The sequence below is a fragment of the Pleurodeles waltl genome, chromosome 6, assembly GCF_031143425.1.
Source record: "Pleurodeles waltl isolate 20211129_DDA chromosome 6, aPleWal1.hap1.20221129, whole genome shotgun sequence".
Classification (NCBI taxonomy): Eukaryota; Metazoa; Chordata; class Amphibia; order Caudata; family Salamandridae; genus Pleurodeles; species Pleurodeles waltl.
This window is the reverse complement of record NC_090445.1, coordinates 344632092-344651130: the sequence shown is the minus strand read 5'-3', so window position 1 is coordinate 344651130 and position 19039 is coordinate 344632092. Positions and strand designations below refer to the sequence as shown.

The following is a 19039-nucleotide window of genomic DNA, read 5'->3' as shown; positions in this document are numbered from 1 at the left end:
GGTTAGGTACATGCAATCCCTACGCATTGGGCTCTCGCTCTGGGTCCCTTGATTAGTCACATGTTTTAGGGCTCATGGTCTGCTGGTTAACCTAAACAAATTTCGGAAAAAGCATCAGAAGTAGTTTTAGATATGTATGCATTCCTCACTTTGAGTGTGGGTCAGTTGGCAACTCCATCCTTTCCTTCACAGGCAATGCATTGCTTGAATGATGACCTGTAGTATACCTGTGCCACGTGTGTTGGAATTAAGCAAAATAGACCCGAAAATTAAGAGATTCAGGACACGCATGATAATGTTGCAGTAAGTACTAAGTTCAGAGACTCAAGTGTAGAAAACCTATTTTATATAGTTTGTAAAAATGTATGTGTATTTGCAAACCTCTTTACCAGAACAAGTCAGACAGCAGGTGAGAAACACTAATGCATGACATTCCATTTCCAAAGGTTGTAACCAAAGCATAAGCTACTCAAAGCAGTGATACAATGTTGTGTCCTATATGCACACCATTTGAACTGGCAGGTGGACAGTCCAGAGTCCCGCTGGGCCTGATCTCCATAGTTCAGCAACATGGGGAATCTGCCCCAACCATACAGTAATAAGAGCTGTAATCTTGACATACAGGTTAGTCAATCTTTCCGCCCTATGTAATCTAACCTGGCACTGCAGTTATATTTTTCAGCACAACGCCATACATCCGGGACTAGTTGGCCATCACTCAAGGTATGCGCCTAGATAATTTGTGCTGCCAGAAGACACCTTCTTTAACTATTATCTTGCCGAATGCTAACGGTGTTACCCATTTAATCAAAAGAAAGAAGGTACAATCATATTTGAAACTCCAATATCCTCATATGGAAGATCAGGACAGTATGGGCCAAGCATCTTTTAGGAAAGGCAGTATTTCTATTTTGTTCCACAAAACACTGCCTTACCACTTAACATAACATAGATGGACCAAAGAGGGAGATATATATTTGCAAAAATTAAGAATCAATACTTAGACATGGTGGTGAGTTCTGTCTACTCACCTGTCATGGATGTGAGTTCTGTCTACTCACCTTTAGGTACCAGATTGGCCTTTCCATCCTCCATAAGTAAACTTCCCACAGACTTTGGGAAACATTAATTAGTGCTGGAGGATAGATATAATGCAATATCATGTTGGATCTGGTGGTGGATAGATCAGCCAAATTACAAATGGCACATAATAGAGACACTTTGCCCTGAAATATTTGATGGAAGAGTTTGCAGTAGTAGACACATGGAGGTTATTATGCCCTAGAGATAAGAAATGTCTTCTTTTGTGGGCATGGTACCAGCACACATTTATTTCTTACTATTTTGGCAGGCATTACCTTTTGCATTTTTGCAAAGTCAGCCCTTTTGGGTGGTCACCTCCAGTGATTTGTTTTGGGAGGGGGAGATATCACCTGATGGTAATCTGGAACTCTTTAGCACTGGGACACTGCTATCCAGTGCCCGGTGTATGTTCTATGACACTCCCAAAATATGTCAAAATTGTCTTAAAACCAGATTGTTACATTTAATTTTCCTATAAAGCCATAGTATGTGGTGCAGAAGTACTCCCTCGGCATAGAAAGGTAAATGCCCCTTGTGCATTACAGCACCTTTTGTGCCATCCACTACAGTGGCAGTGAAAACACAGCACAGGAAACTACCCTGTGTAGCTGCTACAACCCTGCTGCACAGATCTATCAAAATTGCTCTTCTGATGGGTAGGAAAACCTGATTTTAAGTGTTAACTAAGTCACTCAACTAGGTAGGATGCATAACATGTAAGAGTGGAACATGTGCAACATTAGAAAGGTTATGTCCCCCCCCACCCCCCCCAAATGGCTAGGCACAAAACAAAATTGTCGATAGTCAGGCTGTAGCTGGCTTTCTGCTTTGCTTGAATTGAGAGGAAACTGTGCCAATGGATGCAGCACTCTTAGTTTGAGTAATTAATTTATTAAGGCACTCCCTAGATACCAAATAAAAGCACACAAAAATATGAACCTGAGTATTTAACTTGAATGCAGTAAAACATGTGTAAATGCTAAAATACTCACATCATTTAAACAATGACAGACATAAGAAATGCAATACATCAACAATGAATATATGCAGTGAATATATAATTAAATATATATATATATACATATATATATATATATATATATATATATTTATGTGTACACAGCCAAGCTAGATAATTTTGAATAAAAATGCATCACCGTGGGGGTTGAACTCTTCATCCTTGCCAGCATCATCAAGCCGAGCAACCCTGAACGGCTGAGGCAGGAGGTTTTCCCAACATGGGTGTTTCTTGAACTGTGCGTCCACGTTCAGGCGAGCTCCTTCTACTTCAGTGCCAAGCTTCCCCACCTTATATACCTTAAACAAACCCAAGAGAAAGATTCTGGCAATCTCCCCCTCTCTTCGAGTAGATTATGAAATGTAGGCGCTGGCTGTACTCTGTCCACGCTTATTACCTCTGCATCCCCCACAATTTGTTCCCTGCTCTGGTGAGAAGAGAAAAACCATGTTCAGTGTAGAAAACAAGCTTTGTGGAAAAATACCTTCTTGGAGATGAACACTTGTCCACTCCAAATGCTCCACTTTCCTACAGCCGTAAAATGTGAGATCCTAGATAATGGTATTTCAGGCCATGCACCAGTGATCTTAAGCATCGCCCAAGACATAGTTGTTCACCTTTCTAAAATAGGGTGGATAAACACAATTAGGTATAAGCTCCCTGATGAAAAGAAAGTTACGAAATATGTTAGCTGACGTTACTCCAGTATTGGAACTTTCATAGATTCACATGCTTGAATCATTCCTCGTCATCGAGATGGGAGTCCCCGGTACAATTACACAAGTAGTGTTGAAATATATTAACACAAGGGCCCTAGGCCTCTTCAATTTAATAGTCTATCATAGTCATTTGAAGAAAAAAGACCAAACTTGAGCATCCACCAATCAGACAACACCACCCTCTAGAATCCTCCTGAGAGAAGCTCCAGCACCTCAGATTTTCTACCGCACGTCGTGCTAGAGTCTCCTCAGAGTTCTGCTCTTTCTTCACACCTTTGGATTAGCTTGAAGCAATTTTTTTCTGTGCTAAAACTTGTTTTGACTGATTGGGGTTTACACCTACAACATGTCTGACAAGGAGAAAAAGGGTTTATTCGGAAATTGCAAAACTTGTGGTAAGAAAAGACTACATCCTAAAGACCCTCATCAGGATTGCATATACTGCCTCTATCCAGACCACTCAGCCAAGGACTGTAAGGTTTGTCGTACCTTTTCCTCTAAGACTCTTAAGGATAGAGAAGGCATATTATTGATTTGGCTGCAGAAACTCAAGTAGAGAGAAAATCCAGTCTGTGATTCTGATAGTGATGACTCTTCAACATCCAAAAAGTCATCAAAAAGGGAGAGATCAGACACAAGATCTCCTTCCCAACAATCAAGAAAGGCCCACAAAAAGACTGCCTCAGGGTCTTACAAGGGCAGCAGCCCCTCTACTTCACCTCATAAATCTTCCAGGAAAGGGGAGAGGTCATACCAGCAGTTCTGAAAGGCATAAGAAGTCATCCTCTGTACCACCATCTGTGCCTTTCAAAAGGCCCTCATCTACTTCTGCAGCTAAGAATGTACTGTCAGCGACGGACTCATTGTTGACGAGACCGTTGGTGAGTGCTTTTCCACCGTTGACGACGACTTCCACTGTTCCACCGTCTATGACAGTTGTGATGATGACATCGTCGACGACGAGTGCCCCACCGGCGACGAAAGCAGCGTCGTCTTCGTCGACGAAGATCTACACCTCATCATCGTCGACGGCGGTAACAACGGTATCTGCTTTACCATCGTCGACTGCCTTGTTGACGGTAGACTCTTCGGTAAGGCTGTTGACGATCAAGATCTCCGTTCGTCGTCGACAACTCCACCGTCGACGAAGACTATATCTGCGCCGTCGACGAAACCTTCGACGAGGGAAAAACAACATAAAAAATAAGAAAGACTTACCCCAAAGCACACCTCACCTAGTAAGGTGACCCCTCTCATACCAGCTCACTTGTTAGAGGGGGATGAAGAGTCAGACGACTAGTGTCCATTTGGAACAGCCCATAGCCCCTCTCAATTGAACGTCAAATATCAGGACAAAGACGAATTTGATGAAACTTATGACCCTCAGTACTATGGAGGAGATCAACAATATCAGGAAGGGGCATACATTCCAACCTCATTGCTATCTGACCTCCAAGCGATGCTGGCTGATTACAGTAGTCGTTTTCTCCTCAAGGTGAGCAACCTCCTCCATCGCCAGTCTCCGGGGTTACCACTCCACGTCAGAGACCGACCTCTTTGCCACTAACAAATGTGGCCACGCCGGATATGACTTTACCTCAGGACACTGACATGTCGAAAGGTGATCAGGAAAAAAGGGAGCTCCTTGACCCTCACTCGGAGTGGGATAAATACATTATTCCTGCTCCTCCTTCTCCTTCCCAGTCAAAGGTGGATTCCCCTCCAGACGACATCGGGGAATTTCATAATCTTCTGGAGAGAGCAGCTAAACGTTTCGCTTTGCCAATGCCGTCCAAGCAAACAGATTGCTTCCTATGTGATTTTAAAGAGCTGTTCCAGAAAGCTGTGCGCTCTATTCCACTGGTCAGCTACTTATGGGAAGAAGGGTTAAAAGTGATGCACAACCCCGCTACTGTCACAGCAGTGCTCCCCGACTAGACAAAAAAATGCAAGGCATTACAGGATGTCCCAGCATGTCTAATTGGTCATCCTCATCCGGACTCGGTGGTGGCTCAGGCGGCACAGAGGAAGTCCAAGAATCCGTCTGCTCCGATTTCTGCACCTCCAGACCAATAGGGTAGATGGCTAGACAATATTTGAAAGAGGTTCTCGTCGATGGCTAGCCTAGTGATAAGAGCTGCTAACTCCAGAGCGGTGTTAGCCAGGTAGGACAGACAGCTATGGGCAGACATTGCCCCGCATATTGACCAGTTGCCGGAGGATGGAAGATCAGAGGCAAGGAAGACGTTGCAGGAAGGTCAGCGGAACTCATAAACTGTGCACTGGACATAGCCAAGACTGCATTTCGCCAGCTCGCAGGTGCGGCTGTACTTAGGAGACAAGGCTGGCTAAAGGCTACATCATTCCGGCCTGAGGTACAGAATAAGATTTTAGACCTACCTTTTGATGGCCAAGCATAATTTGGTAAACATATTGATGAGGCTTTACAATCTATCAAATCCGACATGGATACAGCAAGATCGTTAGGGACTCTCCAGTTTCGGAAGCCTATCTTTCTAGCTACAGGACGAGGACTGCCTTCATATAGAGGAGTCTATCAGCAATATAGATACTCAACCTATCCTTCCTCCTCTCAGCAGTTCCGTCACTACTACCCACAAAGACAACCACCATAAGCAGCTTATGGTAGATCTGGCACTATGGGACGCTCAACTCGCCCTGCTAAGGACTTGGCTCGTAGAGCTGGATACATCCAAGGCTCCAGCTACATCCAACCCTCCTCCTCTGGTTTTAGGCGGAAAGATATCGCTGTTTGCGAGGCGTAAAACCCACATTGCGATGCCCATTCCCATTTTGCGAGTCGGTAACCTGGTTACCGACTCGCAAAACGGGACTGCGAGTCGCAAATAGGAAGGGGTCTTCCCCTTCCTATTTGCGAGTCGCAGCGCGATGTAAGCAATCGCAGTTACCACCAGTGTCACACTGGTGGTAACCCATTCCCAAAAGGGAAGGGGTCCCCATGGGACCCCTTCCCCTTTGTGAATGGCCTTGAAAACATTTTTTCAGAGCAGGCAGTGGTCCAAACGGACACGTTTCATTTTTTCGTTTGTAATGCATCTCGTTTTCCTTTAAGGAAAACGAGCTGCATTACAAAAAAAAAAAAACTGCTTTATTTAACAGCAGTCATAGACATGGTGGTCTGCTTTCTCCAGCAGGCCACCATCCCTGTGAGTGCTGCGACTAGCAAGGGGGTCGCAAACTGCGACCCACCTCATCAATATTAATGAGGTGGGCCTTTGCGACCCCCTTGCAACTCGCAGATGGTGTCAGGGACACCATCCGGCATTGCGACTTGCAAATTTCGAGTCGCTCAGACTCGCAATTTGCGAGTCGCAATGCCGGAGTTTCCTACATCTGGCCCTAAGTCCTTTCGCCGCTCCAATCAATTGTTCGTAGCTTACAGTGTACCCAGACGAGGTCAACCGCTCTCCAAGCAGAGTATAGCCAGATGGATCTCCTCAGCCATTCGATTCTGCCATCAAGCAGCGGGCAAACCACTGCATTCATTGGTCCGTGCTCACTCTACGCGGGCAGTTTCTTCCTCAGCAGCGCTGTTTGCTGGGGTTCCCCTGCAAGACATTTGCAGAGCAGCAACATGGAAAAGCTGCCATACATTTGCAAGACATTACTGCTTGGAAGGACTATCTCAGGGAGAGGTAGCAGTGGGTCAGGCATTCCTCAGGAACCTCTTCAGGTGAAGGTGAGCCATCTCTTTCATCCCTCCATCCTAGATCAGGTATGCACATTGTTTGTCTGTTACTTTTGGATACGGATCCAATGCTTTTCATGTAAAAAAAAAAAAAAAGAAAAGAGAAAAGGGAGAGAAGTAAGAATGGGGTTAACAGACGGTATTTCGTTTGAAGTATTGCTTAATTTATATATATATATATATATATATATATATATATATATATATATATATATTATACGCAGGTGTTCTGTGACATACATGGCTACATAAGTACTGCTCGCTACTCTGATTCAAGCATGTGAATCTATGAAAGTTCCAATACTGGAGTAAGAAAATTAGTTACTTACCTGTAACTGTAGTTTTCCAGTATTGGACTCTTTCATAGATTCACATGTGACCCACCTGCCTCCCCGGAGAAGCTCACTTTCACCTCTCTCTCTCGCTCTCTTTCTCTCTCTTTCTGTTCCTATCCTTAATACACTTGTGCTTGGAAAATCTCAGGTGCTGGAGCTTCTCTCAGGAGGATTCTAGAGGGTGGTGTTGTCTGATTGGTGGGTGCTCAAGTATGGTCCTATTTCTTAAAATGACTATGATAGACTATTAAATTAAAGAGGCCTAGGGCCCTTGTGTTAATATATTTCAACACTACTTGTGTAATTGTACCGGGGACTCCCATCTCTATGACGGGGAATGATTCAAGCATGTGAATCTATGAAAGATTCCAATACTGGAGAACTACAGTTACAGGTAAGTAACTAATTTTCTTCTTATTTGTAATGAAAGTTCAGTGTTCGGAACCACCACTACACCCTTTCAGATTTTGTGGTCAGCGGCAAGGCAGTACTTAGGAGTAACCTCATGCAAGAATCTATGAAACTTCTCCGGGATAAGTCAAACTCATTAGAGTTGTAGTCAAAGCTCTATCTTCTAGACATAAAGGGGGTTATTCTAACTTTGGAGGAGGTGTTAATCCGTCCCAAAAGTGACGGAAAAGTGACGGATTTACCACCAGCCGTATTACGAGTCCATTATATCCTATGGAACTCGTAATACGGCTGGTGGTATATCCGTCACTTTACCGTCACTTTTGGGACGGATTAACACTCCTCCAAAGTTAGAATAACCCCCAAAGATTCCTTCACATCCGGTTCACAATGGGCTAGTATAACCTCAACTTTTTTTTTTTGTCCTGAAAGTGGAACTGCCATATATGAACATGGAAAAAAATGTGTTTTGTCCTCTAGTCCACTACCTTAGACAAAGGGAAACTGAAATGCCATCCTTGCCATACAATGGTGATACTGCCTAATACTTACACACCCAGTGGGTATTAAAGAGTTATTTGTTACTTACCTCTGCACCGTATACGATTCATAGCAGGCTTGGTTTAGAAGAACACTTATTAGCTCCACTGAGTTTACCAAAACTAACTGATGAAATATGAATAGATATGGAGGGTGAAATCACTTATGGGGATAATTAAGTCAGCTAAAGAGGACATCTGGGAAGACACTGAAAATGATGGGGTTCCTACAGATTTAAATAAATTAATAAAACCTTTATGGTTTACGTTCTACATTTTCAAAGCTGCAGAGTAGAACAGATCATATAAACAAGAGTTAAATAGTCATGTTAATAGTCGCTGTCATGCGGATCCGGTGGGGATCGTGATGAGTAGGAACTAGTTCCCTGATGCTGCTGAGAAGCTGAACCCTCATCATGGAGAGTGACATGACATTCGTTTGGCGTGTTCTGTTTTGGTTGGCATACTTAATGTCTTAATTCAAGCTCTGATGCAATGGTGTGACATTAATGTAGTACCATCTCACAACAACAAAATGGACAAATATAGTAAACTAGTCACCAGGTCAAAATGCACCTGCCCTTCTTGCCCAGAATAAAATCACTGGTACAGCGGAGGCCAAGAACTAATCTACTATGGCTGTTCTCTAGGCAATCCAAGACACTTGGACATTGCTTGAAAATTGGGGAGATGGGTCTAGAATTGTCTCTTATCTGTCTGGATCTTCGAAATGTGGTCTCTCTGTTACTGATACAGATGGCAGAATTGTGGTGATTGGTATTGTCTATGCTCTTCAGGGTGTAGTGACATTTCTGGTGAACACTGCAAGACATCTAGAAGGAAGCATCTAAGCTACAAAGGAGAGGACACTCTGTGAATAACATGAAGGTTGTTGGGGTGATAGGGTACCGAAGTGGGCTGAGGGTGTTCGTCCGGGGCAATTCTTGTACTCGAGGCTCAAGACATGGGACCTCCTGAGGATCGGTCTTACTGCTTTATCCTTGAACATATGCAGAGGCAGCTCCTGTTGAGATGTCACCCATGGTCTGCCCAGACCTTTAATGGTGAGACATCCTCGTTAAATGCACTACAACATACTACGTGCAGCGCACTTCAATGTAAGGTATTTTGCAGCTCATCAAAAGTGCTGCTCTTCTGCGTACTAGTTTGCCCACCTAGCCTGAAGGTAAACCTCAGTGGTAATGCACTTTTTTTTAAAGTCCTGGAGCTACATTGGACTGTGTGAAAGAAAGGAAAGATTTCACCAGCCCTACCCTATGGGTAGGCACAGTCGGACTATGGGCAGCAAACAATAACACATTGGGCTGGAAGATAGGATAATTCTGAGCTGGAGGTACTATCTTGGTTTGTCCATTTACACCTACCTGAGTGATGTTTAATGAGTGGTGAGTGATTTGGAGAGACAGAACCAGACAACTTCCTTTTAACCCCTAATGGCCATTATTGATGAAGCCACTAAGACTTTTGGGGGGGAGGGCAAACAAAACATAATGTCATTTGCTATTGCCTTTCTCACATCCTTTGGCAATTTCCAGGCCTGACAATTTTGGCTCACTGTTTGAAGTGATGTTTCTGCTCTTTTTAAGACTGTTGGTGCATATATGTGTGATCTGTGCCTGAAAAGATAGGAAAGGCAATTCTGTCGGTCATAGTTTCTGCTTGAGTTTGCAGGAATAATGTTTCATAATTAGCTCTCTTACATAACCTTAGGCCACTACACCTCCCTTTAGCCAACTCACAGCAAGATCACCACCATCTAGAACAATTTTGATCACCAACCCACCACTCACAGCTTCCATAACCTCAACCAACAACTAACCACTGAACACCAGCCGGACGATCACCACCTGGTTGTCGCTCACCACTTTGACGATCATGTCGTCCATCCATTCCAGGGCGCCCACCAACCTCTTCCCCTCACCATCTCTTCAACCTGGGAACCTACCCTATCGCTATGGAGCTTACCAGCATCTTCAAAACCTCCATTTCCACAGCAACCTTCCCTGATAGGTGGAAACACACAGAGGTCAGACCCCTTCGAAAGGAACCCTCTGCTGACCCCAGCAATCTAAAAAATCTCCGACCAATCTCCCTGCCCCTTTCCCAGCCAAAGTACTCCAGAAAGCCATCAACCAACAGCTCACCAAATACCTAGAACAAAACCACCTACTCAACACCTCACAATCAGGATTCCGTGCTAAGCACAGTACTGAGACCGTGTGGATTGCTGCCACAGATGACATCAGAACTGTTCTCGACTATGGAGAAACGGTGGCCCTCATCTTTATTGACCTCTCTGCCTTGTTCAACACCATCTCCTACCACACCCTCATCGACAGACTCCACAACATTGGATACCCCAAAACGCCTTCAAGTGGATTGCATCTTCCTTACAGGACATTCACAGAGCATCCAACTGCCTCCCTCCACCTCTGCTTCCAACACATCATGTTCGACATACCCCAAGGATCATCTCTCAGCTCCACCCTGTTCAACAGTTTCATGACCCCCTAGCAAACATCGTCAGATCTCACAGACTCAACATAATCTCCTTAGCTGATGACATGCAATTAATACTCTCACTCACAAGGACCTGACGTAGCCAAATGGATGAGAGACAACTCACCTCATACAAAACAGATGTACTGATCTTTGGGAACAACACTTTCATTTGTGACCACAGCCGATGGCCAGCCAAGCTCGGTCCAGTACCCCACACCTAAAAGACCACCCATGCAACCTTGGTATCATTCTCGACAGCCAACAAACTATGAAATGCCAAATCAACATAGTCACCCCCTCCTGCTTCCTTACCCTTTGCATGCTTTGCAGAAACTTTAAATGGATCCCAAACAACGCCAGAAGGACTGTCATGCAGGCCCTTGTCACCAGCTGCCTCAACTACGCCAATGCTCTCTGTCCCGGAGTCCCTTCCCAGCTCCTCAGAAGACTCATCCTAGACCTCCCCAAAAGGACCCACATCATCACCCATCTCAAAAACCTCCGCTGGCTCCTCATTCAGAAGAGACGCCAGTTCAGGATCCTTGTGCACGGCTACAAAGTTCTACACAATCAAGGACCGTCATACATCAGCCATCGGCTTCCACCTGCCTGCAAGACACCTGCACTCTTCTTTACTCACCCTCGCACATACATCTTCGTGCATCCGTCGGGACCTCAGCAGGGGCTGCTCCTTCTTCTACATCACACCAGCACCCTCCCAGGCGGACTTCAGGAAGAAACTCAAGACCTGGCTTTTCGACGATGACACAGCACCCTCAGTGCCCAGATACCCCTAGGGATGACAGTGTTGTGCTTTATGAATGCTGATTGATTGATGAATAATTGACCTAAACATATTGGCTACAGTTTTGGCCAACAGGCTTAGAGTGATGCTCACTGTAAGAAATTGGGTTATTAGTTGAGAGGGGTGAAAACCCCACTCAAATAATAAACACTATCCTTGTCAGGGTGATCAACAAAAGTCACTAAATAAACCTGTTTTCAACCCTCTGGTAGCATAAAATGTTAAGTGAAAATAGCACTAAAAAGCACAAAACGCCACTCGGGGTTATCTGATCAAGTTGGACCAGAAGAAAGTAACAAGTTCAGGCCTACTGTGAAGGAGCATGTGTCGGGTAAAAGGACCAAGTTTGTCTCACTGAAGAGTTACCTTTTCAAGTCTGTGTGAAGAGCGCCGTTCACAGGGGCCGTAAGTTCAAAGTTGTCTGCGTGAGAAGCAGGTCAGATGTTCCGGATGGTCACTGCTGTAGTGTGAAGAGCTGGTCTCGCGGGAGCTTTGCTTTGGCAGATGTTGTGGGCGGTTGATTCTCAGCACAAAGAGGGCAGTATCCAGTCGCATGGAGCCCAAAACTTCAGTATCTTCCCCTTTTCTTCAGGAAGAGTACACTCTGATGCCAGCCAAGGGTACATGACCTGGGTGGCACCTTTTGGAAATTAAGACACACTCTAGAAGAGGCCAGCAAGGCTCAGGCAGGTCCAGTTGGTGCTGGCATAGGTGTAAGCTGCATTTGTCAGTGGCAATGCAGAGACTCCTTAGATGTCAGGAAGAGGGTAGATACACCCTGAGGCTGCCCCTTGAAGTTCAGGAATGCTGAGTACACCCCAGGAATCTTGCTCAGGAGAGCAACACCGTGCCCCAGTCACAAGGCCCTTTTGTCTCCCATATCTGGACGTAATACATAAAATAACCCAGGAGAGCCAATCATAGTCATTTGGTTTAAGCAGAAAAATGCCAACTTTCTAAAAGTGTCATTTTCCAAAAAGTAACTTAAAAACTGACTTCGTAATTAAAACAGATTTTTAATCACAAGTAATTTGAGCGTAAACAGCATATCTCTATCTGGTCCCAACCTGAAGTTATCGCTTATTAAGTGTAATAAAGTAACCCAAATTTAGTCTGTGGGAGAGATCGCCTTACAGTACAGCAGTGAAAAACAACTTTAGGAGTTTTTCACTGTCGGCACGTGTAAAATTAAACCCAAATGCCATACTTTTTAAATACCATGCACCCTGTCCTATGCTCCTTTAGGGCCTACCTTAAGGGTAACTTGTAAGTATTAAAAGGGATGGTTTAGGCCTGGCAAAAGATGTATTTTGCCATGTCGAAAAGGCAGTTAAAGACTGCACTATAGGCTGCAGGGCAGGCCTGAGAAATGTTCTACAGTGCTACTTTGGTGGGTGGCACATTGAGTGCTGCAGCCCACTAGGTGCATTCAATTTACAGCACCCAGGTACATGTAGTACCATTTACTAGGGACCAGCAAGTAAATTAAATGCACCAATCAGGCCAGTTTTACCATGTTAGGGGGCAAGCACAAACACGTTCCCACTGGTTACAGAGTCCTAAAAGATAATAAAAATTGATTCAGGAATTACAAATCTGGGGTGCCCTGGTAGAAAGGGCCAGGTCCAGCACTCACTTTATGTACCCTGCACAGGCAGGAAGTGGCCCTTCCTAAGTAAAAATGCATTTCTGTATACTGATTACCTTCTTATCCCACTCTCTAACCCATTGGCCTTCATCCCAGCTGCATTGCTCACTACTGACTGCTTCTCCCACTTTTTGGGTTACACGATTATCTGGAGGACAAAGTGAAACTCTTCCTTAGACATTTCCACCTGATAGTGGGGATGTTTACCTCATACCCTTTCAGGTGGATGCCTGCCCCCATTAAAGTACTTGGTAATTTATTGTGCCACTGGTGTAAGGGATATGGTCAGAGATGGAATAGACCCACTTAGACTGAAAGTACTGGATGACTTTCATTGGTGGATGTTAGTAGATCTGTCATTATGGGTAAAAGTTTAGGTCTTTAAGATGAACATGGCAGCTAAGTTCAGTTATGTATTTAGAATGTTAGCCATACCCATCCCCAGAAAAATCTGTAGGGTTATTGAAATGTACTTCAAATATTCTGTTTGAAGTTGTTGGTGAATAAAGTTGAAAAGCTCTAAACTGTATGCCTCTTTGAAATTTGGTGGTCTCAGATTGCCACATATGATGATCTGTTAAATTGCTAATAGACTGGCCCCTCTAACGTATATTTTTGGGGAAAGGGAGCTAGCCCCAGCGTGGTTAACCATTGGAAAACACTTAATGACGGTCCAGTGTAGGGTAGAATTTGTGTATTGGTGATGTAGGAAAGCAACAGGAGACTAAAATCTAGTACTAATGCCTACCAGACAAAGCTGCAAAAACAACAAGTGATGTAAAGAATGCTTAAAATAATTTCAGCCACTGACAATTGTTCGGTGGCCACATTCCAGACTATCCTTTTTTGCCCTTTGTGCCATTCTAGATAGAGACTTGACTTATGCAAATCTTAGTCTTGTCATAATAGGAACAGTCTAGCCCAAACTGCCAGGCCATGTCCCCTTCACAAGTGATCCTAGACCAGTTTTGACCCCCTTAGTACTCCTCAGTGGGATACTGCTTGAGTCCTGTGGCACAGTGAGTTTGATGACCCTCTTCTGGGCCTACTTGTTGCACTTCAGGCATCTAGTGCAAAATCAGCAATTGATGGATATTTAGGCAAGCCTAAATAAAAAATGTTTTCCATAATCTATAAAAGTCACAACATTCACTAAAGTTTAATGGGTGCCAAGAGGAAGAATGTGCTTCATCGACTTGAGGGTTAAAAATCACATGGCTGACCCATTAACTGCCTACAGAGTGAAGGCAGTGAATAAAAAATAAAAAATATGATGTGGTGCTTATGAGGTCCAGATTGAGTCAAAATAATCTAAACATGAACGTTGGTTTATAGAGATTAGCCGTCATTCTGCTCCATTTGCACATATACTGTTGTAAGTCATCATCCAGGGAACATAGACCCCCTACTCACCCTCAGGGCAACCTGGATCTCTTGAGCGTACATACTAAAATGAATATTAAAGCTCTAAATGAAACCTTTTTATTTCAGAGGTGCCACATAAGTGCTTATGCAGAACTGAACTAGGAAACAATTTCTGTGAAGCTCCATACAGCAGTGAATGAAAGGAGTGGTGCCTGGACCCTGTCCTGAATTTTAACCAGATGCAATTTGGAATTTAAGACTGCATCAGACACTACTAATAGGTAGGGCATTGCAAGTGCTGCAGCCCTGTTGCATTCTGAAAGTAGATGTCCTCCATAAATAACAGCTGCTATGATGTATTCTGTACTGCAGGCAGGGAAATATCCCACTTGCAAATAACCCAAACAGAGCAAGGTATCTCATTCCACAAAGCCCACAGCACCCTTTTTCTGGGTGTTACCCATCTCCATTGGGATCGGGAGCTTCCAGATGACTGAATACACATAAAACGCAAAAATAACTTCAGCATGGCCAGCAGGTGAAGAAGCCCATGCATTGTAGAAGGCAAACGCACTGTTATTCTCCCAAAGGACTGAAGGAACATTTGAGTGTTTTGGAGGCATGAAAGAGTATCTTTTAAAACCATTGGTGGCTAGATAAAAGAATAGCCTTAATGCAGTTATGCGTGTCTGTATTCTGTATTCAAACCTTTGCACGAATGAAGAGCTAAGCCTTCCAGAACATTGTTGAATGGGCCTGAAGCTTCCCCCATGGAATATCATTAAACATAGGGCTTAAAGTTTCTAGCACCTAATGTGAGGGAGCTGTGAACATGTTTGGAGTTGGATCTCTGGCCCGGAAGGTGCTAGGTTCTCTTTGCAGATCATATTTTAAGTGATTTTATTTTTTATGTGCCTCTAATTAAAGTCCTCTGCTTTCTGAAATTAAAGTACAGACTGGATGTCTAGTTTATTAACAGTTATCTATTTTGTTAAATTTTATTGTGAGTCTCTATGCTTCTCTACCTCTTGGAGAGTGACTTGACCCCCTCATCCTCTCTACCCTCCTAAAAGGGAGTACTTAGCCTGTTCAGTTAGACCAGTTGGAATACAGTAGTATTGTTGATCAGACACTAGTGGTAAATGACAGTACTCATACCAGCTATTGCCCAGTAGTCTCTGACCACCCTACCACAATGTCTCACAGTGCACAACGATGAAACAGGTGGAAAGTTGGATGGTAATAAAAGGTCCACAGAAGGCTTCTTAAGCCACAACTGCATGAATACTTTTAAATCAGACGGTGTCCCTGTTGCCTAAGCTATCATGAAGATAACAAAGCTGGAGCTCCTTTTTTATGTTTTTGATCTTTATCGAGACAGAAAGTTAAAGGTGACGACATTTAAGAGAACAGACTTCTTATGTGGAATACGGCATTGTCAAATTAGAAAATCTAGAAAGACAAGTTGTCTGGTCACTAGAGTTGTTAGCTAGTGTATGGTGCGCACACTTTTTTTTCTCTCTCTCTCTCTCTCTCTCTCTCTCTCTCTCTCTCTCTCTCTCTCTCTCTCTCTCTCTCTCGCTCTCATTTTCCCTCTAGCGCTCTCTCTCTCTCTCATATTTCTCTCTCTCTCTCTCTCTCTCTCTCTCTCTCTCTCTCTCTCTCTCTCTCTCTCTCTCATATTTTCCCTCTATCTCTCTCTCTCTCTCATATTTTCCCTCTAGCTCTCTCTCTCTCTCTCTCATATTTTCCCTCTAGCTCTCTCTCTCTCTCATTTTCCCTCTAGCTCTCTCATGCTTTACAGAGTACTGTGGGGCACCATAAGGTGGCTTCTCACTCTTTGGATAGCCTATGGATAACTTCAAGTCAGACTCTTGAAGCTACCCTTACCACTGGTTAGAAGTAATAAAAACACACATACTGTCAGATGTGGGTTTGTGGAAACACTCCAAGTATCCAGTAAACCTTAAGAGGTTTGAAAAAAATATTAAAACAGGAAAACTGGGCTAGAGAAGAGTGCAAGACTGCTGAGAGACCAGAAAGAATGACAGCAGGAAAGTAGAGATTGGGGGGGGGGGGGAATCAAGGAGTACACACACAGCATGTGACACTGGGACTGCACACCAGAATGAAAGCAGGCTTAACTTGGCTGCATGAAATGAATCACTCTGGAGAATGTGGCTGTAGTGAGGAGAGAAAGAGAGCAGGGACTAAAGGAAGGATGTCAGTAAGAAAGTCATCTCAATACCAATCAGCAGATGGGGATGATAGTGGGTATGATACAGAGGGAAGAGGACTGCAGAAAAGATAACTCAGCACCTGGAGCTCAAGAAAAAGCAAGATGACAAATTTGAGTAGGTATGCAAGAGCTGTTCTCAGTCATCTGTTCTCATTACCTATTCTTGCCTCTACAGATCTGGTCCTCTGCCTGCAAGAGGAGTTCCAGTGCTTGAACCATAAGTGCATTCCTGCGATTCGTCACTGCAATGGAGTGGATGACTGCGGGGACCTGTCAGATGAGGAAAGCTGTGGCCATGCCGTGGCCCCGGAGCCACCACACTGCAACCTGACTCTGGATGATTTTTACAGTGTCTTCTCTACACCAGGCTACCTAAGTTACCCCTATCGCACACCAGGGCCCTACAGGTGCCGCTGGATACTGGATCCGCATGACAGCCAGGGCCTAGTGCTCAGTTTTGCTGCTTTGGAATTGGGGCCTTTTGATATGGTCTTGGTCTATGATGGGCCATTGGAGGATCCCAGTCACCTGCTGCGTACTTTGGACTCGATGAGCAATGGCAAGCCTGTAACAGTTGAATCTTCTGGTAGTAAGATGGTAGTCATTTATCATACTGGATCCTCCAATCCGGGCCGTGGCTTTAATGCCACTTACCGTGTGCGTGGTTACTGCTTGCCTTGGGATCATCCCTGTGGTGCACATGGGGTCGGAGGAGAAGGGGGGTGCTATTCAGATACCCAACGGTGTGATGGGCTGTGGGACTGTGACAATGGCAAGGATGAGGCCTACTGTCCTGTCTGCTATAACTTTGATGTGACTGAAAACAGGGTCTCCCCACCGCCACAACGCTTTCCATGCGGTGGTAGGGGTGGTACATGTTACACCTTGGCAGATCGCTGCAACTACCAGACATTCTGTGCCGATGGTAGTGATGAGCGGCATTGTTCCTCATGTCAGCCGGGGAACTTCCACTGTGACAATGATCGCTGTATCTATGAGACCTGGGTTTGCGATGGGCAGGCGGACTGTATGGATGGGAGTGACGAACGCCATTGCTCCTATGCACTGCCACGTAAAGTGGTGACTGCCGCAGTGATTGGGAGTCTCATCTGTGGCCTGCTTCTGGTCATTGCCCTAGGATGTACTTGCAAGCTGTATGCCATCCGGACCCGTGACTACAGGTATGGGTTGATAGGGGCATAAAGGAGGGATGAATCTGGGCCAGATCTAGAATTCTGTATAACTTTCTGTGGTTTAGTGATAGGTCTGTACTCGATAGGAGAGCATGGTGATCGTTGCAGGGTTTTATTCTGTTGTCCCAGGTAAGCAAATATCCAAACAGGGTTATATGAGCCCATGCCAGTATTTTTCTCAGCCCCTATGATAATATAGTGCTTTAATGCCATCTCTATTGAAAACTAAGATTGGATCTAGCCACTGATCTCCCTATCCACACCACAGATTTTTTTAGAGTGAATTGTCTTTCCATAGGGGATGCAAAAATCTAGGCAAGCATTTCTCTCATAGCTTCTGGTCTTAGAGTGTCCTCCTCCAGTCATTGGAGAGTAAACTCAATAATCTAGTCCGAAAGTTCATTTAACTACTTGCAGTTAAACATTGTGCATTGCTTATGATGATATGCTTGCCCTCTAAATAATGGTTTGCTAAAGTCAGCAGTATTATGGTTTTGACTTGATTCTTCAGGCCACTTTGTACTGGCTGTCAGTTAAAAGATCATAGGGGCATATGCTTAAATTTTTATACCGTAAGTCTTGCAGTTCGGTTATTTATTTTTTAAATCAATTTTTTAGGCTTGCTGTGTTCAATACATGTTTTGAGTTAATATGCAGTTTTTCAAGGCCAAAATAATCCTAGATTGCAATAATAAAAATTATTATTTGCATCAAACCACAAAAAAGGGTGTACTTTCCACTATATACACAAAGCTGTTTTATTTATCTAAACATAAAATGGCGAGGATACGGAAACCTTGGTTTCCAATCACGTTTAATTGTCCGAAAATAGTTTAACAGGCTACAGAGACAACAAGAAAGTATTTATCATTACAAGTGGCAATGTATGTATGTATGCCGTTTTTGTAATGGGCATTCCGACTCACAAAGAGCATTGAAGCACTAATGTAGAAGGAGAGGAGGATCCTAAGTAGCTACTATCGGGGGAAGAGCCTTGTTTTGACCAATTTCCTAAATCTTAAATAGCACGGTTCTTGCCGAATTTTCAGGGGGAACGAGTTCCAACTTTTGGCAGCAGCCACGGTAAAAGCTTTGTCCCCCCATTTGACTTTATAAGTCCAGGGAACCTGAATTCGATAGGCATTCAAAGACCTCAAATTTCTCTTGGGAACATGTCAGCAAAGCTTGGAGGTAGGTAGCGAGGACCAATCCCATGAGCAGCCTTATACGTCAGGCACAGTGATTTAAACATAATACGCTGAGCCACCGGAAGCCAGTGAAGTTGTTTGAGGCCCTCTCTAACAGATACCTGCTGTGAGAGGTTCAAAACCGCTCTAGCGGCTGCATTCTGTACCAATTGCAGTTTATTGATCGAGGCCTTATCCAAATCCAGAAATAAGGCATTGCAATAATCTACCTTAGACATCACCA

General features: G+C 44.2%; 1 protein-coding gene across 1 annotated transcript in view; it reads left to right on the top strand.

Annotated features, from left to right (window-relative positions):
- LRP10 (LDL receptor related protein 10) overlaps positions 1-19039 on the top strand; it is a 244297-nt gene that overhangs the window by 64152 nt on the left and 161106 nt on the right. The window contains exon 6 of the mRNA XM_069238242.1: positions 16591-17596. Coding sequence (XP_069094343.1) covers positions 16591-17596 — 1006 coding nt within the window. The remainder of the gene's footprint in view (positions 1-16590; positions 17597-19039) is intronic.